The sequence below is a fragment of the Monodon monoceros genome, unplaced genomic scaffold (genome assembly GCF_005190385.1).
Source record: "Monodon monoceros isolate NGI ecotype Baffin Bay Population unplaced genomic scaffold, NGI_Narwhal_1 Super_Scaffold_16, whole genome shotgun sequence".
NCBI lineage: Eukaryota > Metazoa > Chordata > Mammalia > Artiodactyla > Monodontidae > Monodon > Monodon monoceros.
This window is the reverse complement of record NW_021703772.1, coordinates 9,929,464-9,950,838: the sequence shown is the minus strand read 5'-3', so window position 1 is coordinate 9,950,838 and position 21,375 is coordinate 9,929,464. Positions and strand designations below refer to the sequence as shown.

Sequence of the window (21,375 nt, the reverse complement as noted above, 5' to 3'; positions counted from 1 at the left end):
ATTAGAGGCCAGGATTCAGCAATATATAAAAAGAATTATACACTATGACCAAGTGGGTTTTATTCCAGCAAGGCAAGATTAATTCAATATTTGAAAATTGATCAATATAATCCATCATAATAATATGTTAAAGAAGAAAAATCATATACTGATATCAACTGATGCAGAAAAAGCACCTGGCAAAATTCAACACCCATTCATAACTAAAGCTATCAGCAAGCAAGGAATAGAGAGTAACTTCCTCAATTTGATTTAAAAAAAAAATCTAAAAATCCCTATATAGCTAACATTATACTTAATGGTGAAAGACTGAATGCTTTTCCCCTATGACTGGGAACAAAGCAAGGATGTCTGCTATCACCACTCTTACTCAAACTAGTGTGAGGAGTTCTAGCCAATGTAATAAGACAATAAAAGGAAATAAAATTTATACATATCAGAAAGGAAGAAATAAAACTGTCCCTAATTTCAGAAGACATACCTACCTATGCATAAAATCACAAGGAATCTACCCCCCCAGAATCCTAAAACTAGTAAGTTCATCAAAGTCAGAGGATACAAGATAAACATACAAAAATCAGTTGTATATCTACACACTAGCATTGAACATGTGCACACCAAACTGCAATTCTATTTGTAATCACTCAAAAAGAGAGAAATATTTAGTTGTACATGTATAGGAGTTACATGCTTAAAACTACAAAATGCTGATGAAGAAATCAAAGATCTAAATAAATGGAGTGTCATACTGTGTTCATGGACTAGAAGACTCCAAATAGTAAAGATATCAATTCTTCTCAAATTAATATACAGGTTTAATACAATTCCTATTAATACCTCATCAAAATCTTTTGTAAATATAGACAAGATTATTCTAAAATTTATATGAAAAAGCAAAGACACTAGTATAGGTGAAACAGTGTTGAAAGAAAAAGAGTAATTGAGAAGAATCCTTCTGCCTGATTTCAATAGTTATTACATAACTGCAGCAATCAAGACTGAGTGGTATTGACAGAGGAATAGATACATAGATCAATGAAAAACAATACAGAATCCAACCAGACCCACACAAATATGGCCAACTGATTTTTGACAAAGGTTTAAAAGCAATTCAATGAAGGAAAGATAGCATTTTCAACAAATGGTGCTTGAGAAACTGTACTTCTATAGGAAAAACAAAAACAAAACCACTCTAGTTGGAAGGTCCCAGGAAAGAGTGCAGACTGTGAGCCAAAGCAATCTTGAGAAAGAAAAACAGAGCTGGAAGAATCAGGCTCCCTGACTTCAGACTATACTATAAAGCTACAGTAATCAAGACAGTATGGTACTGGCACAGAAACAGAAATATAGATCAATGGAGCAGGATAGAAAGCCCAGAGATAAACCCATGCACCTATGGTCAACTTATCTATGACAAAGGAGGGAAGGATATACAATGGAGAAAAGCCAGTCTCTTCAATAAGTGGTGCTGGGAAGACTGGACAGCTACATGTAAAAGAATGAAATTAGAACACTCCCTAACACCATGCAGAAAAATAAACTCAAAATGGATTAAACATCTAAATGTAAAACCAGACACTATAAAACTCTTAGAGGAAAACATAGGCAGGGGACCCTATGACATAAATCACAGCAGATCCTTTTTGACCCACCTCCTAGAGAAATGGAAATAAAAACAAAAATAAACAAATGGGACCTAATGAAACTTAAAAGCTTTTGCACAGCAAAGGAAACCATAAACAAGACGAAAAGACAAACCTCACGATGGGAGAAAATATTTGCAAAAGAAGCAACTGGCAAAGGATTAATCTCCAAAATATACAAGCAGCTCATGCAGCTCAATATCAAAAAAACAAACAACCCAATCCAAAAATGGTTGGGAGACCTAAATAGACATTTCTCCAGAGAAGTCTTACAGATTGCCAGCAAACACATGAAAAACTGTTCAACATCACTAATCATTAGAGAAATGCAAATCAAAACCACAATGAGGTATCACCTCACACCAGTCAGAATGGTCATCATCAAAAAATCTAAATGCTGGAGAGGGTGTGGAGAAAAGGGAACCCTCCTGCACCGTTGGTGGGAATGTAAATTGATACAGCCACTATGGAGAACAGTAAGGAGGTTCCTTAGAAAACTAAAAACAGAACTATCATATGAGCCAGCAATCCCGCTACTGGGCATATACCTTGAGAAAACCATAATTCAAAAAGATACATGTACCACAATGTTCATTGCAGCACTATTTACAATAGCCAGGACATGGAAGCAACCTAAGTGTCCATCGACAGATGAATGGATAAAGAAGATGTGGCACATATATACAATAGAATATTACTCAGCCATAAAAAGGAACGAAACTGAGTTATTTGTAATGAGGTGGATGGACTTAGAGCCTGTCATATAGAGTGAAGTAAGTCAGAAAGAGAAAAACAAATACCGTATGCTAACGCATATACAAGGAATCTAAAAAAACGGTACTGATGAACCTAGTGGCAGGGCAGGAATAAAGACGCAGAGGTAGAGAACGGACTTGAGGACACAGAGGGGGAAGGGGAAGGGGATGCTGGGACAAAGTGAGAGAGTATCGTTGACATATATAACCTACCAAATGTAAAATGGATGGCTAGTGGGAAGCTTGCATAGCACAGGGAGATCAGCTCGGTGCTTTGAGACGACCTAGAGGGGTGGGATAGGGAGGGTGGTAGGGAGGCTCAAGAGGGAGGGGATATGGGGATATATGTGTACATATAGCTGATTTACTTTGTTGTACATCAAGAACTAACACAACAGTGTAAAGCAATTATACTCCAATAAAGATGTAAAATTTAAAAAAAAATGGATGCAGACTGTGAAAAAATAATCAAACAGTACTTACAAATGTATGAAACAACCTCACTGCTGGGTGCGGGGCAGTGCTGACCTAAGTGACTCTGGAACAAGTAGAGTTGGTAGGACTGAAGGCAGAAGGATGTGTACACCAGCACTGTAGTCTAGTTTATAAAGTTGCTTCCCATAAGGATACAAGTTATGAATTCTGATACTGCTCTACATGTATATAGGAATTAAGCAAGTAAGTAAAAGGATGTTGGATGGTAGGAGCCAGGAATCTTGTTGTTGGTGTGGGAATTTACAGATAAACAGGAGAGAAGGCTGGAATGATACATGTAATAATGGAACAGAGTTGGAGAATTTAGTATAAATTCATGTTTAGCTTTATTTAGATATAGATGGTTACATATGGCAATATTTATAGACACGTGGGTTATTATACACACACATTCCCTTGCTATGGCAGCTGAGAGGATCTAGGAGCAATGACATCCTATGAACAATGAGCATAGCTAGTGCCCAGATCTTGGTTTCCAGTATCATTCTCCAATAAAAAGAACCAAGTCTCCTTGAAGAGATGGCTGATTCAAGACTGGAGCAGGAAATATACAAGATAAGACTGGAGCTTCTTGCAGTGCCGGAAAGCATGTAAGTGTTCATACACACACACACACACACACACACACACACACACACACACACACACACTCTCCACCAACAACAATGGGGTATGTCAAAGGGACACAGAAACCCAAATGAAAGAACTCTCAGTGTCCAAATCTGGAACACTTTGAGCCACAAAATAAATAAAAATATGTTGGATTATAACTCAAAGTATAAAATAAATATCCACAAGTCCACAGTGATATAAATAAATGATCAAATAAATAAATAAATGGGGGAAAACAGACAAATCTCTCCTACAGAAGAATTTCACATAGTTACGTAGCTACTCTACCCTCAAAGAGGGAAAGAAAAACTCCCGATTCCTTAAGTGTGGTCCACACATAGTAACCTTCCTTCAAAGAGTAAAGTATGCAAAGAGGGGAAAAGAGTAACATTATAGGGGAAAAACTTGATAAACACTTCCTCAGGTGATTAAGGTCAACATCAATGATCAGAAATCATACTTGATAGTATGTAGCCTTGATATGATGGGGTACGATTAGAAAATGGACAAAGGACATGAAGAGACGTTTCGCCAAAGAGGATGTACAGATGTCGAATAATCACATGAAAAGACGTCCAATATCATTTACAATTAGGGAAATTCAAATCAAAACCACAAGATATCACTAAACACATTATCAAAATGGCTAAAATTAAAAATGAAGGCAACACAAAATGCTGGCAAGGATAGAGAGAAACTGAATCACTATACATTGTTGATGGGAAGGGAAAATGGTTAAGCCACTCTGGAAACATTCTGGCATAGTTTGGAAAACTAAACATCAACTACCATATGACCCAGCATTTCAACTCCTGGGCAACTGTTCCAGAAAATATAAAAACTTATATTCACACAAAAACCTGTAAATGAAGGTTTACAGCAGCTTTCTTCATAAAAGCTCAAAATTGGAAAGAACCCAGATTTCTTTCAACAGGGTGATAGTTAAACAAACTGTGGTATATTCATATCATGGAACGCAGCTCAGCAATAAAAAGGAAGAAACTTGATACACATAATGATCTGGATGAATCTCCAGAGAATTATGCTAAGTGAAAAAAAAACACAAAAGGTTACATGCTATATGATTCCATTTATAAAACATTCTTGGAATACCAAAATTATAAAGATGCAGAACAGATTAGTGGTTTCCAGGGATTAAGAGGAAAGCTTCCTGTGGTGGAGGAGAAATGGGTGTGGCTATAAAAGGGAAGCATGAGGAATCCTTGTGATGAAAATGTTCTGCATCTTGACTGTATCAATGTTAGTATCCTGGGTGTGATATTGTACTATAGTTGTACAGCGTGTTACCATTGGGGTAAGTGGTTAAACGGTACGCTGGATCCCTCTGTGTGACTTCTTAAGATGGCTTATGAAGTCTGAAGTTTCAATTATCTCAAAATAAAAAGTTTGATTTTGAAAAAACAGCCAAAGGAAGAAAAAGACATATACACAGTCAATAGTTTCCTTAAAAATGTGCTAATGAATTCCATTAGCTAGGATGTTAGGATAACTGGATACTCATATGGGGAAAAAAGTAAACTTCCATCCTTAAGTCACACCATACACACAAAAAAATTAACTCAAAACCTAAACCTAAAAGCAAAATCTATTTTTAAAAAATGCTAGAAGAAAACACTGGATAAAGTGTCATCATAAGGTAGGCAAAGAAAGAACAAACTAAAAAAGAAAAAAATTGATAAATCAGAGATCACCAAGAATAAAAGCACTTGCTCCCCACAAAAATACCATTGAGAATGCATGGATGTCCTGCTGGGAAAAAAAAAAAAAAAGAATGGATGAGCAAAATGTTTATCTGACAAAGGACTTATATCTAGAATATGTAAATAATTCTTACACCTCAGTAATATGACAAAAATCCAATTTTTTAAAAAAATGGGCAGAAGATTTGAAAAGACCCTTCCCAAGGTAAGACATATGAATGGCCAATAATTACATGAAAGATGCTCAACATCAAAGAAATGCAAATTAAAAATCTCAGTGAGAATAAAACATTGATGGCATTTGCCCATGAAAATGAGCTGGAAATTGTAGAACACTCTCTTGTGAACTAAAAGACAAATATTGAAAAGTAGCTGAGTTAGAAAACAGAGGGGAAATATAACATTATTTGACTTTTAATAATGCATATAGACTTTCTGCTATGGTGAGAGAGCAATGGGTCACTGATGTCCCGTTTGGACTACTGTTCTAGTGGCCATGGCAACGGGCCTGAAAGAACTTCAGGCTTCCCTGTTGGAGTACAGTAATCTCCAGCCTATGATCTCAGGTAGAAACAAAGCAAGTCCTGGAGAACTCATGTTGCGTGAGGGCATCCTTTCTTTCCCTCTACTAGTCCTGCCTGAGCCAAGTAATTCTAGGTGGCAGAATTACAAAGCCTCAGAGACAAGAGTGGACACAAAATAAGTTAAAAACTGAAAAATGGACAGGATGCAGGCCAGGTCTTAAGGGGACAGCTGTGTAGAAGGCCCGCAGGGGTTGAAGAGAGGGAACCTCTCTGGGTCCAGATGACCGGAGGGGGTGTATTTTCAAGAAGAAGCCTAAATTCATCAAGGAAGGGCAGAGCTCCCCACATACCTCCTCCCAGAGTTAGTCTGCTGGCCTGAGAGTGAAGTGTCTTGAGCCAACTGAAAAAGCCAGTCTCAAAAGGTAAATGTGACACTGGATGGCCTGTCTAATTAGATAACAATGAGTTGCATAATTCGCTCCACTCAGTCAAATTAGGGAGCTTTTGAACACTTAATAGTTGGCCAAGAGTAAATTTTGCTAAACCTCAGTTATAATGAAAGAGGATTTAGTTCCAAGGTAGCGACTCAAAGAGCAGAGGCACCATGATTCCTTAGATGATGATAGCTAACTTTTTATCAGTCCCTCCCCTGGAATGCCAGTTCTCAGAATAGGTTCTTTTTTAAGGGAAAAAAAAAAAGTTATATGATCAAATATATTTGGAAATAAACAAAGGCAAACAAGATTCTTGACTGTAAGTGCCTCTAATACATGGGCCTTCTTTATGAACCTCCACATGGCAGGTAGCAAGTCCCCAATTTTGGGGGGCACAGACATTTTTTCCATGGAGTATCTCATCTGATCAGTGTTCTGTAAAACACATTAATAGTGCAACTCTCCTAACAACTTTAGGAAATAGTCTGTGGTCCCCTGCAGTTTGAAAAATTAACAGGGCTGACTAGAGACAGGCATTTGTTGTTGTCAAAGCCCAGTTAGAGTGACGTTTGAACCTACTTCAACTGGAAGAGTCCTACCGCACCCTGCGATCAGGGTAAGGACCCTGAACAAAAGCCTAGGGGTAGACTTTCCAGCTACAGCATGTGTATGGGGGGCAGGGGAGGCACAGGGGATTGCGAGGCAGGAGGTCCGGGGCAAGAACCTCACTGAGAAGAGCCTGACATGGGTGTTCAAGAATCAAACAGCAATAGGGGTGCCCAGGAAAAGCCTGGAAAGACCAGATGGGGCCAGACCTCCCAGGTCTTGATGATCAGGTTAAGGGCTTTGCTTTTCTTCTTAAAGACAATGAAATGCCAGTAGGTGATTTTAAGTAGGGAGAGACAAGATTAGATTTTAATTTAAAAGGTCTCTTCAGTGTGGCAAATGTTTAGGGGTGAAGGGGAATGGGTGTGGGGACACCTTGCACTAGTGCAGGTGGAGGTGCAGGCAGCCTGGTGTTGGCTCTAGGAAGAAGTGAGAGGATCTAGAGGTTTCTAGGACTTGGTGGTTGGATGCAGGTAAGGAGGAAGAAGAGGAGGCATCAAAATGATGCCTCAGTTTCCATCCAGAACAGCTCAGGTGGTAGTAATATCATTTAATGAGCTGGAAAATATTTAAAGAAAGAAAGGAGAAGAAAATATATGAGTCTGAGGTGTCTCTGAGGGACATCCAAAAGTGAATGCTGAGTAGGCAGTTGGAGATTTGCTAAATATTCTAGAGAAAAGATTGTATTTTATCTCCCATAAGATGCCAGGATACATTTCAAATGTATTAAATATTTGCATGGCCAAAATTAACTCATACATAATTAGAAAAATATGAGTATATTTATAAAATCTTGATACCTAGGGTCTTTCTAGCATGAAACAAGAAATCAAAAGAAAATATTAAGATGTAATCGTATATAGCTAGTGGGAAGCAGCCGCACAGCACAGGGAGATCAGCTCGGTGCTTTGTGACCACCTAGAGGGGTGGGACAGGGAAGGTGGGAGGGAGACACAAGACGGAGGGGATATGGGGATATGTGTATACGTATAGCTGATTCACTTTGTTATACAGCAGAAACTAACACAACAATTATACTCCAATAAAGATGTTAAAAAAAAAAAAAAGAACAAATGAGATTTGCATTTCTTACTTCAGTGGTTTGGCTGAAGACCATTTTCTTTCCTGTTAAAGGGAATGCATATGTGCAAAATAAAATTAAAATATGATATATAGAATAAAATACTTTATATACATTTAAAAGACAAATGACATTGGAAAAATATTTGCACCCTATTCAGGGCTGAATAGAAATAGGCACTGGGTATTTTCAAAGACCAGGTAGAGTAATGCTTGAACCTAGTTCAGTTGGAAGAGTCCTATGTAATCAAATGTAATATAGTCAAATGTAATATACTTAATATACAGGACGATTTCAAATCAAGAATAAAGATTAACGTGAACGATCTGGTAGAAAAGCAAGCCAAGGATAGGAATAGGGAGTTCAAGAAGAAACACAAATGATTATAAATATATTTTAAAAGTATTTAATCTCACTAGGAATCAAAGACTTACAAATTAAAACAACACAAATAGCATATAAAGCTACTAGAATGACGATTCTCAGTATGTGTGTGAGAACAAGGAAATAAAAGCTCCTTTGCACTATGGGTAGGAGTGAATACTGGTGCAAGCTATTTTCCTGGAGAGCAATATGGAAATAAGTATGAATTCTCCTGGACCCTGGGACTCCATTCCTAAGAAATTAGCTCAAAGAAATACTCATACAAGTTCACAAAGATGTACATGCAAGAACATTCATTGCAATGTTGTTTATAATAGGAAAAAGCTCCCAACTCCCCAGAGGTTGAATTGAGGATGGGTTAAAAAAATCCTGATGTATCATGTAACGCAGCAGTCCCCAACCTTCTTGGCACCAGGGACCGGTTTCATGGAAGACAATTTTTCCATAGCCTGGGGGGATGGGAGGGGACGGGGGTGGGGCGGGGGTGGGGCGGTGGGGGGTGATTCAGGCGGTAATGCAAGCGATGAGGAAAGGCAGATGAAGCTTCGCTTGCTTGCTCGCTGTCCCGGGGGTTGGGGACCCCTGATGTAATGGATGACAGGACAGCCAGTAAAAATGATAAAACAGAAGTATATACCTTAATGTGAAAACACGTTTATGAAATACACATATTTTTAAATTAAAAGTAGATTGCAATATAGTATGAACAGCATGATTCCTTTTATGTTCAAATATATGCATTTACACTATACACTACATATTATACACACATAGACCTTCAGGAAAATCCCTGGATATATGTATCAAAATGTCAACAATGGTTGTCTCCTAGTTGTGCATTTTTAAGTGGTGGGCTTTTTTTCTATAGCACTATATTTTCTCATTTTTCTTCCATGCTTTTCATTATTTGTGGGATATAAACGTCTGGGGGAAAAAACCAGGATGCTTCCCCAATATTATTTTTGCATCCATTGATGAGTATAAATGTCTGTGTGTGTTTATAAACCAGTCAGAAAAACAAAACCATCTGCAAATCATTTTCTGGAGTAAGCCCACTTCTAAGTCCCAGGAAAAGACGAAAGGAAAACACAGGATGTGACACAGCTATATAGAAGGAATATCAGAGGTTGCTTCTCCCACGTCTTGACTGTTGGCATCTTCCCCAGAAGCACAAATAAGGCTCCCTAGGGATGGACTGGGAGTCCAGGCTCTGTGAAATTCTCCAGGGCTAGGGAGGTGGACACCAGGCCTTAGGGGAGAGAGGTGAGCACGCAAGGTGCTCTCCAGCCAATGATAACACGTTTTCCAGAAACTTCAGTGCCCACCTTCTTCTATCAGCACTTTATATGTCAACCTTTCCCAACTTGTAAACCAGAGCGACCCTGCTGCTTTTGCTGGTTGAGCAAGTGCTGAAAACAGAGACCTGACCTACGCTCTGCATCTCCGGACTTCTCTCCCCAGGTGGTTCATGATATCTTTTGAGAATCTGATGAAAATTTGAGAGCCTCCTCTCAGCATATACACATATATCCAACACTTCACATCTGTTTTCAGGGTTCACAAACTCGCTGAAACCCTTGAGGGGTGACTTCGAAGGAGCCCTTGTTAAGCTGGATCCCCTAGTCCAGAAGCGACCACTCAGAGGGTGCCACTGTGGCTCCTCTGGAACCCAGCCCTGTCCTCTCTCGCTGCTTTGCCATCAGCAGCTTTCTTCCCCCATCCACTCTCCCTCCCCACACCTGTACCGTCCTCACCTTCACTAATAATTCAACCGTGAACTAAGAGTAGCTCCCCCTGATGTCCCACCGCCGCCACTACCACCTCTCCGTTATTCGAATTCCAGACACTGCTGTATCTTTCAATAAAAGTAAACGTGGTCGCGTAATGCAATTTCTATAGAAGACACATCTGATCCTTCCTTTCTCCTTCCTGCTTCCATTAGCATTGACACTTTTTCAGGTGTTAGTGTAATGGCTCATTTTTCATGTTTCAAAGCTGCAGGTCTGCAAATGTATGGTAAGGGCAGTCTCAGCAGGTCTCCGAACCAAATGCTGATTTCAGAAGAGCCTTGCTTAATGACAACACAGTAGATTGTGTTTTAAAACGGTTCTTCATCCAAGCAATGCCTACTTACATTTTGCAATTCATATTTTGCAATCATGTATGCATAGAGGTTTCTGGGGTTTTTTTAACAGCTGCCATCTCAGGGATTTTGTGGTAAATTTGAAAACTCAGTTCCCAGCTCACTTGCCTGTAAACCCGGGTGCGCAGACACATGTGCCATTTAGGCCTTCACTGTCACAGGTGCCTCCGTTCAGACAGCTGACGTTAGCACAGGGGTCCTTGTAGGATTCACAGTGGATTCCTGCAGAGAAACAGATGCAAAAGGGGTGACTCATTAAGGGGTCTCCAGCTCCCATGGCCTTTAAAGGGAGAGTGTTTGAAAAGCCTTGAACAGTGGAGGCTGATTCCCAGAGGGGTGTGTGTGCACGTGTGTGTGTATTCACATGCCCACCTTTGACTTTAGGTTGTTGTAAAAACACACCTTAGGAGAAAATAACAGATTGAGTACCGGCTCGTAGGTCCCACCATAAAGTCTTTTACGTACTTTCTCTGACCACATGCCCCAAAGCCTGGGCAACAGAATGTTAAAACTTTGAAAGATAAAATTTATCAGTGATAAATGCTCTCTAAGTCTCCAAAAGAAACAGAACACAGCCAGACAGTCGACATAAAATGTCAATATAACTGATAAACCGTATCCTGAAGGTAAAGATTTGGGGTCAGATATTTAGACGAGCCCCAGTCATACTTTGGAAAATTGCAGAGGAGAGAAGGAAGCGTTTGTCCTTAGACCTCATTCCCAAAGACCAACTGGTTCACCACAGGCGAAAGGTAACATCTCGTGCACATACTACATTCCAGACCCTTGTGCTGTGCTTTACGTGTAATGTGATCCTCAGACCGGCACCATGAAACAAGTATCCAAATGCAAGGTCACCAGGCTGGCAGGGACAGAGCTGGGACCTGATGATGCTGGCAACTTGAACGTGAGTCTGTGCTCGCTGAGTAGTTCCCCTGAGACGGAGCTCAGCCATGGAAATATACAACATTCTACGGAACTCAGTGCCCATTCAAACAAAATGGAGGTCCTGAAAAAAATCTTTATAGCAAATACAGTTCCCATTGGTGTAAAAAAAATTAGTCTACGTGTGCATGTATGTATGCAAGTGCTTGAAGCTGGACTGAGAGGAGAATGAATTACTTTGAATGTCACTTTGTGCATTTCTATATTGTTGCAATTTTTCACAGTGAGTATATAGTATTTTATCATTTTATTAAAAAAAAAAAAACTTTAAAAATCCAACACCATTCGAAAGGTAGAATTTCTGATGTTGTTTCACTGGAGTGCCAGATGGATGAATAGACTAATCTCTCTCTCTTGACCCCCTACCATTTGGAGAGGAAGATAAATTACATTCTATGTAAGAATGTATATAACGATATACTCACCCTTCCCAACAGCCTCAAGAAAAAATAAGCATAAAGCAAATAATGACAGGATGGTATTACTTAATTCCCTTACTTCACTCATATCTGTACAAAGGCCTGCCACACCCAGTGACTCACATCATTTTGTCACTGAAATTATTCTTGCTGAGATTTTTTTTCTCTCCTTTCCTTTTCAGTTGTCAGTGCCTTAAGAAGGAAGGTTCAAGAATGAGGGGGAGACTACTACCTACTTGTAGTCACATTAATGATTTATTTGAGCCTAGTAAAGCACTTTAGAATGGATGGTTTTTCATTTCTTTTTATCCTTTGCCCTCATATCCAACCTATGAACAATAATAGTCTACCAGATATTTTTCTAAAGTGTCTCTCAGATCTCCGCCTGACATTTCTCCCTGAAACCACCACCCCAAGCCCACTGCCTCACGCCAGGTGGGAGACGCTCCCGGGCCCAAGCCATCTCCTAGCTCCCTCTCTGCCTCCAGTGACGTGATGGAGCCTCCCTGACGCATCGTCCTTAACAAACCCAGGACTCATGGTAATATTCAAGGTCAAACTAATTTAAAGATTAAAGCATAAAACTGGTAATTGTTCTTCACTTGAGTGTGTATGGCTTCTGCACCCAGAAGTCTCCATTTCCATTTTCCCATTGATTCCCAAATAGCACAGGCTGAATTGAAAGAATAAAATGCAAAAGAGCCTTTTCTGCTTCAAAATGTTCATCAGAAGACAAGGGTTCACATAGTTAGAATTTCCCAGGAGGCTGATCAATGGGAACCACGTGACAAAAAAGGCTTTCAATTGTAATGGGAAATACAGCCACAGATCAAGGTTCAGAGATGTCTGAAACCTAGAAGATATTTCCATTAGACCTAAAATAAAAGCAATCAAGGATAATCTTTCCCGGGTTTCTACAAATACATTTGCCAATCTAACCTTATAATAGTCGTATAACGAATACATGAGCACACAAATGACCACATTCTTCAAATAGGGCTGAAAAGCACATTCTAGGCTAGATATTTAAGCACCTTAACATTAGAAGCCTTCAGTAAGATAGATTTGATGAAAATGTCCAAGATAATAAGCAATTTCAATCTTTTGGTTGGGTTTTCTGGGCAATGACTTTATCCTTTGTTATTTCTCTTTTTCAAAAGATAAGATATTCAGTCACTTGAAGGTCATTGAGAGTTTTCTGGCAGCAAGATGGGACAGAAGCTAATCTTCATGGCAACACAATGACTACAAAGCAAGATGGGCTTAAAGGTCCCCTGAGAGCACTCTGCTGACTCCTGTTTCTATCCTCTAAGCCTTGCTAAGCCCTGTGTAAGAAATATTTGTCATGTTGCTCAGGTCACTGATCAGAACTGAACAGCTATGAGCTAGAAATCTTAAATGCAGAGCAGGGACAGTCATGAATACCCCTGAGATGTCCAGGGTATGTCCCCTCCAACTCCCCTCCTAAGGCCTCCTGGGCTCCCCTTGTCTGCACCCCCAGGGCCCCTAGGCCCTTGCACAACACTGAGTGTTGGGCATCCCATGTCCTCTGACCATAACACCAGACTTCGCCCTCTCTCCCAAGCTGGTCTTCCCCCAGCACATTCTCAATGCCAAAGCCCAACTCATGGAAAGCTGAAGCTGACTCTCCCAAGGCAGAACTCCATTCTTCTGCCACTGTGTATTGAGAGCACAGTAAGATTCCACTGTTACAGAGTTTATGGTCTTAAATCATAACTTATCTGTCCTCCTGCATGATCTCCCCAAAATCTCTGAGGTCCTTCTGAGCAGAGGCCATATCTTACCTCGCAAAAGAAATTACGGCTATACCACCAGAATCCTGTCCTTTCAGGAGGGGCGAAAGTCTGTGTACTTTGGCCGACACACAGGTAGGATTGCTAGAGGAGTGAGAAGCCATTCCAAATCTGCCTCAAAAATACTCTATTTTGTCAGGGAAAATCAGGTCCACACTTCAAACTAAGCCTGTGGAATGACACATGCATCACCCATTGGCAAGGGATGGAGCACACACGATTACGAAACTTATGTTTAGTCTCAAGCAAAAATAAACTGTAATTCAGTCAAAACTAATAAAATTCATACTTTTCATATTAAGGGATAGAGAGGAAACATTTCTGAAAAGATCTTTATTCCAACAGGGCTCTTTATAACAGTTAACTTTAGAATTAAAATGAGCAAAAATTCAAAGAGTCATGCTCCAATTATAAATCTCTGGTGTCATCACAATTCAGTCGTGGTTAATATTTTGAAAACTGAAAAATCTTTATTTTATCTCCAATAAAATTAAGCCAGGTAAAGAAAATTAACTTGAAGTATCCTTTGAAATTCCTATTCACTTGAAGACATCATCTTTTTTTTTTTAACTTAAATATTTTAGTTTTATTGTGACAGATACCTTATATACAGAAGCATGCACAAAACACTGGAGTTTACTTGAAAGAATAGTAATAATGTAAGTACCTGTGTAGCCATCATCCAGGATAAAAAGTAAAACATTTCTCAATGTTTGCTTTTCTCAAAGCAAAATCACTTCTTTGCTTTTCCTTTATACTCTTACCACCTTTGAATATATCTCTACATGATATAATGTTTAGTTTTGTCTGTTCTCAAATTTAATATAAATGGAATCATGCTGTTTGTGTTCCTCTATAATTTGCTTCTTTTGTTCAACATTACATCTTTAAGATTCTTCATTGTTGATGGGTGTAGTTTCAGTTCATTCATTTCTACTGCTGTATAATATTTATCTACTCTTTTTATTTTATTTTATTTCTTTATATTTTATACAGCAGGTTCTTATTAGTCATCCATTTTATACACATCAGTGTATACATGTCAATCCCAATCGCCGAATTCATCACACCACCACCACACCCCGCTGCTTTCCCCCCTTGGAGTCCATACATTTGTTCTTTACATCTGTGTCTCTATTTCTGCCTTGCAAACCAGTTCACCTGTACCATTTTTCTAGATTCCACACATATGCATTAATATATGATATTTGTTTTCTCTTTCTGACTTACTTCACTCTGTATGACAGTCTCTAGATCCATCCACGTCTCTACAGATGACCCAATTTCGTTCCTTTTTATGGCTGAGTAATATTCCATTGTATATATGTGCCACATCTTCTTTATCCATTCATCTGTCAACCAGCATTTAGGTTGCTTCCGTGAGTTGGCTATTGTAAATAGTGCTGCAATGAACATTGGGGTGCATGTGTCTTTTTGAATTATGCTTTTCTCTGGGTATATGCCCAGTAGTGGGATTGCTGGGTCATGTGGTAATTCTATTTGTAGTTTTTTAAGGAACCTCCATACTGTTCTCCATAGTGGCTGTATCAATTTACATTCCCACCAACAGTGCAAGAGTGTTCCCTTTTCTCCACACCCTCTCCAGCATTTATTGTTTCTAGATTTTTTGATGATGGCCATTCTGACTGGTGTGAGGTGATACCTCGTTGTAGTTTTGATTTGCATTTCTCTAATGATTAGTGATGTTGAGCATCCTTTCATGTGTTTGTTGGCAATCTGTATATCTTCTTTGGAGAAATGTCTATTTAGGTCTTCTGCCCATTTTTGGATTGGGCTCTTTGTTTTTTTGATATTGAGCTGCATGGGCTGCTTGTAAATTTTGGAGATTAGTCCTTTGCCAGTTGCTTCATTTGCAAATATTTTCTCCCATTGTGAGGGTTGTCTTTCCGTGTTGTTTATGTTTTCCTTTGCTGTGCAAAAGCTTTTAAGTTTCATTAGGTCCCATGTGTTTATTTTTGTTATTATTTCCATTTCTCTAGGAGGTGGGTCTAACTCCATACACAAAAATAAACTCAAAATGGATTAAAGACCTAAATGTAAAGACCTCTAACACTCTTAGAGGAAAACATAGGAAGAACACTCTATGACATAAATCACAGCAAGATCCATTCTGTAATTGATTTCTAATCTCACAGCATTGTGATCAGAAGAGATGCTTGATATGATTTCAATTTTCTAAAATTTACCGAGGCTTGATTTGTGACCCAAGATGTGATCTATTCTGAAGAATTCTGTGTGCACTTGAGAAGAAAGTGTAACCTGCTGTTTTTGGATGGAATGTCCTATAAATATCAATTAAATCTGTCTGGTCTATTGTGTCATTTAAAGCTTGTGTTTCTTTATTAATTTTCTGTCCGTATGATCTGTCCATTTGTGTAAGTGAGGTGTTAAAGTCCCCCACTATTATTGTGTTACTGTTAATTTCTCTTTTATAGCTGTTAGCAGTTGCCTTATGTATTGAGGTGCTCCTGTGTTGGGTGCATATACATATATAATTGTTATATCTTCTTCTTGGATTGATCCCTTGATCATTATGCAGTATCCTTCCTTGTCTCTTACAACATTCTTTATTTTAAAGTCTATTTTATCTGATATGAATATTGCTACTCCAGCTTTCTTTTGATTTCCATTTGCATGGAATATCTTTTTCCATCCCCTCACTTTCAGTCTGTATGTGTCCCTAGGTCTGAAGTGGGTTTCTTGTCGACAGCATATATATGGGTCTTGTTTTTATATCCATTCAGTAAGCCTGTGTCTTTTGGTTGGAGCATTTAATCCATTCACATTAAAGGTAATTATCTATATGTATGCTCCTATTACCATTTTAATTGTTATGGGTTTGTTTTTTTGTAGGTCCTTTTCTTCTCTTATGTTTCCCACTTAGAGAAGTTCCTTTAGCATTTGTTGTAGAGCTGGTTTGGTGGTGCTGAATTCTCTTAGCTTTTGCTTGTCTGTAAAGCTTTCGATTTCTCCATTGTCTGAATGAGATCCTTGCCGCTAGAGTAATCTTGGTTGTAGGTTTTTCCCTTTCATCCCTTTAAATATATTGTGCCACTCCCTGTGGCTTGTAGAGTTTCTGCTGAGAAATCAGCTGTTAACCTTATGGGAGTTCCCTTGTATGTTATTTGTCATTTTTCCCTTGCTGCTTTCAATAACTTTTCCTTGTCTTTAATTTTTGTGAATTTGATTACTATGTGTCTTGGTGTGTTTCTCCTTGGGTTTATCCTGCCTGGGACTCTGCGCTTCCTGGACTTGGGTGGTTATTTCACTTCCCATGTTAGGGAAGTTTTCGACTATAATCTCTTCAAATATTTTCTCGGGTCCTTTCTCTCTCTCTTTTCCTTCTGGGACCCCTATAAGGCAAATGTTGGCGCGTTTGATATTGTCCCAGAGGTCTCTTAGTCTGTCTTCATTTCTTTTCATTCTTCTTTCTTTATTCTGTTCCATAGCAGTGGATTCCACCATTCTGTCTTCCAGGTCACTTAATCGTTCTTCTGCCTCAGTTATTCTGCTATTGATTCCTTCTAGTGTATTTTTCATTTCAGTTATTGTATTGTTCATCTCTGTTTGTTCTTTAATTCTTCTAGTTGTTTGTTTTTTAATTCTTCTAGGTCTTTGTTAAACATTTCTTGCATCTTCTCGATCTTTGCCTCCATTATGTTTCCGAGGTCCTGGATCATCTTCGTTATCATTATTCTGAATCCTTTTTCTGGAAGGTTGCCTATCTCCACTTCATTTAGTTGTTTTTCTTGGGTTTTATCTTGTTCCTTCATCTGGTACAGAGTCCTCTACCTTTTCATTTTGTCTGTCTTTCTGTGAATGTGGTTTTCATTCCACAGGCTGCCGGATTGTAGTTCTTCTTGCTTCTGCTGTCTGCCCTCTGGTGGATGAGGCTATCTAAGAGGCTTATGCAAGCTTCCTGATGGGAGGGACTGGTGGTGGGTAGAGCTGGGTGTTGCTCTGGTGGGCAGAGCTCAGGAAAACTGTAATCCACTTGTCTGCTGATGGGTGGGGCTGAGTTGCCTCCCTGTTGGTTGGTTGGCCTGAGGCGACCCAGCACTGGAGGCTACAGGCTCTTTGGTGGGGCTAATGGTTGACTCTGGGAGGGACCATACCAAGTAGTACTTCCCAGAACTTCTGACGCCAGTGTCCTTGTCCCCATGGTGAGCCACAGCCACCACCTGCCTCTGCAGGAGACCCTCCAACACTAGTAGGTAGGTCTGGTTCCGTCTCCCCTGGGGTCACTGCTCCTTCCCCTGGGTCCCGATGTGCATACTACTTTGTGTGTGCCCTCCAGGAGTGGAGTCTCTGTATTCCCCAGTCCTGTTGAAATCCTACAGTCAAATCCCGCTAGCCTTCAGACTCTGATTCTCTAGGAATTCCTCCTCCCGTTGCCGGACCCCCAGGTTGGGAAGCCTGACGTGGGGCTCAGAACCTTCACTCCAGTGGGTGGACTTCTGTGGTATAAGTGTTCTCAAGTTTGTGAGCCACCCACCCAACAGTTATGGGATTTGATTTTACTGTGATTGCCCCCCTCCTACCATCTCATTGTGGCTTCTCCTTTGTCTCTGGATGTGGGGTATCTTTTTGGTGAGTTCCAGTGTCTTCTTGTCAATGGCAGTTTAGCAGTTAGTTGTGATTCCAGTGCTCTCACAGGAAGGAGTGAGCGCACGTCTTTCTACTCCACCATCTTCGACCAATCTGGACATCATCTTATTTTATTCAAACTGATTCCTTCCATGAAAAGCTTTCCAGTATTTCAACCTCACAGAACTTAACTTTTTCCAAGCTGTTTCAGATGTTACAATTGAGATCTCGACCTTCACTTCATTATTCCTTGTGTTTGCCAGTCTCAGTCCACTCTTCTGCTTAAATAATAGCCTGATGAAGGAAAAGTCCTGATTTATCCATTTTTCTATCAATCACAGTACTTGAGAAGGGACAGGTACAGAAAATACCCAGAAATTCTTGTTCACTGGTTATACAGAGGAAATAATTCTAACCAACAAAGAAAGAGTTCACATCCTTTCAATCATAAATTTCTGTAGACTTTAAAAACAAACAATTCAGTACAACGTGATCAAACTCATAACCCAATGATCTTATTTCTGAGACTCTATCCCCCCAAAATCCAGAAAGTATGAAAATTATATGAATAAAGATGTTCATTCCAGAATTATTTACAGTAGCTTCACTTCAGCTATAGCAAGGGAATGGATAAATATTACCCCATGGGAACGTCACATCGCCGTTTAAAATAGAACTAATAAAACTTGCTAACAATTTCTAAATCAAACATAAATAATGGTAAGCCTGAGAAGGGTAATACCAACTTGTAGGTATAATCAATTGTAACTGTAAAAACACAGATATTAAAAAGGACGGAATTAATACAGGTGATTATGGCTCTTGTGTTCCGCTGTAAAGCTATGAGTTATGAAATTTTCTCAGTTTTCTAAATTGTTATCATTGTTGCTACATTATTTTCATAATTAAAAACTGAAGTATTTTCTTTCTAACTTCTGTCACCAAAAATTCCAAATGAGTATAGTCTTGACCATTAAATTTGTTCTGCTATAAATAATAATTCAACACAATGTTGGGCTGTAACTTGACTTCTTGAAACTATAATGTGATGAACACTAACTAAAGTCTTGAAAGTCTCATTGTGAATTAGCTCTGGACTAGTTTTTTGTTGTTGTTTTTTTTGTGGTACGCGGGCCTCTCACTGTTGTGGCCTCTCCCCTTGCGGAGCACAGGCTCCGGACGCGCAGGCTCAGCGGCCATGGCTCACGGGCCCAGCCGCTCCGCGGCATGTGGGATCTTCCTGGACCGGGGCACGAACCCGTGTCCCCTGCATCGGCAGGCGGACTCTCAACCGCTGCGCCACCAGGGAAGCCCTGGACTAGTTTTAAAGAAGTATCAGCATTTCAGTATGTCTGAAGGGAGATTACTAGGAGTCCCTCCATGTATTTTGCTTCTAACAATTTCATGATCCACAGTGGAAACGTACTGGGAAAATGTTCGAGTTGCCTTGCTTTATTTAATTAGGGTGTTAAGCAGTAGCTTCCATTCAAGTACAGGTAGCTGTGGAGCATGTGCTGTGTGTAAGCCACCATATCAAGAGCTGATGAGCATTTAAAAAAAAAAAAAAAGAACCTGTGTAGTCACTGCCATTCAGGAGATTCTAATTTAGTGTCAGGGAAAGGAAAGTCTCGAGCCAGAAAGTACTGACTACAGGGTTGACCATAACTGTCATAGAAAATATTAAGAAAATGCTTGGAGAGTTCAGGAAAGAGAAATCACACCTGTTTGGAGATCAACATTTCTGACAATGGATGCAGCCATAGGACTGGATAAGGGGAAAGAGGAGGAGAGAAAAAAGGGCCAAGAAGAAAAGTCTGGGAACCACTTGCATTCATGGTGTCCAGAGAGCAAGGATTCATTCCAAGAAGGCCAGGAGGGAAGAGTAGGGTTGGGGGGTGAGGGTGGGGGGAGGAACGGAGCCATGGAAGCTAAAGCAGGGTGAGTTTCAAAAGGGACCCAGTAATCATGAAGCAAAAGGGCAAGAATGTGAAGTTGGAAGCTGGAGAGGCAGGCTTTGGAGTTTCAGTCTTCAATTAGGCCACTGCTAGATCCATTTATCGGAATGGTACTGATGATATCCAAATTAAAGAAGATTAAGAAAAGAAAATTTAAGGAAATAAGAGGCATCATCTATACCAACTCTAAGGAAATTTGGTTGTAAAAGAAAAAGGAAGAAAGGGGCAAGTAAGTATAGGAGGAGGCAAAGTCAAACAAGAGTCAGTTTTTTTCACTTCATATGGAATTTATTTAGAAGTGTGTGTGTAAGAACATTTCTTTTTTTCTGTTTAGCAACTCAGTTTTTCTAGCACCATTTATTAGAAAAGAATTCCCATCCCATTCATAGCAATTCCTTGTTAAGAGTCATATATTATTATAGACGATTATTCTGGGCCATTATTCAGTTTTGGTTAGCTGTCCATTCTTGCACCCATAACATGGGGATGTAATAATAACTGCGGCATTACAATGGGTTTCAACATCTGGAATGAGTTCCCCCTCACAGCTTTCCGTTTTCAAAATGTTCTTAGCTGTCTTGCCTGACTTTCTATTGCATTCATTCTTTTTAGGAAGTTATATTCATTTGTTTAAGTTTTTTAAAAACAGAAAAGAGTAAAAAATCACCACTTAAAAAAGCACATATGTAAGTAAGAAGTTAAAGTTCCAATCCTCCCCCCAACACACCACTTATCCAAGTTCTAACTCCAGAGGTAAGTACGAGTTAAGAATTGATGCCCACCCATCTGATAGTTTCCTAAGTTTATACAGACATATTATATGTAAATATATGTTGGGATAAATGCTTCCAAAGAGGGAAAGAATGTCCATACCCTAAGGAGAGAAAGGCCCAGAATCTTTTGACCTCTCTCCTCCCCTCACTCACTCTTCCTCTGGATTGGAGGGCATGAATTACCCACTTCTGCTTCTCTTTAATACCTTCTACCCTACCCCTCAACACCTGCCCATCACTCTTACTTTAGAAGTTCTCTCATTTATTGCTACTTTGCTAGGGTTTACATTCCTGCTTAAACCCAAACCTAAATGTCTCTATAAATATATCAAAATGAAATATCACTTTACCTGCCCATTGAGATGAGATCTTTAACACACTTGTATGCCTTCCAATCCTTCCCAACACCCACCAACTCATGGACTTGGTTAAAATAATATGAAATTTTAGTTTGGTCATTTAA

The 21,375-nt window shown here is 39.5% G+C and overlaps 1 protein-coding gene across 1 annotated transcript in view; it reads right to left on the bottom strand.

Annotated features, from left to right (window-relative positions):
- Window positions 1-21,375, bottom strand: part of DNER (delta/notch like EGF repeat containing) — a 324,742-nt gene that overhangs the window by 24,684 nt on the left and 278,683 nt on the right. Inside the window, exon 10 of the mRNA XM_029225741.1 lies at window positions 10,507-10,620. Within this exon, the coding sequence (XP_029081574.1) occupies window positions 10,507-10,620 (114 nt within the window). The remainder of the gene's footprint in view (window positions 1-10,506; window positions 10,621-21,375) is intronic.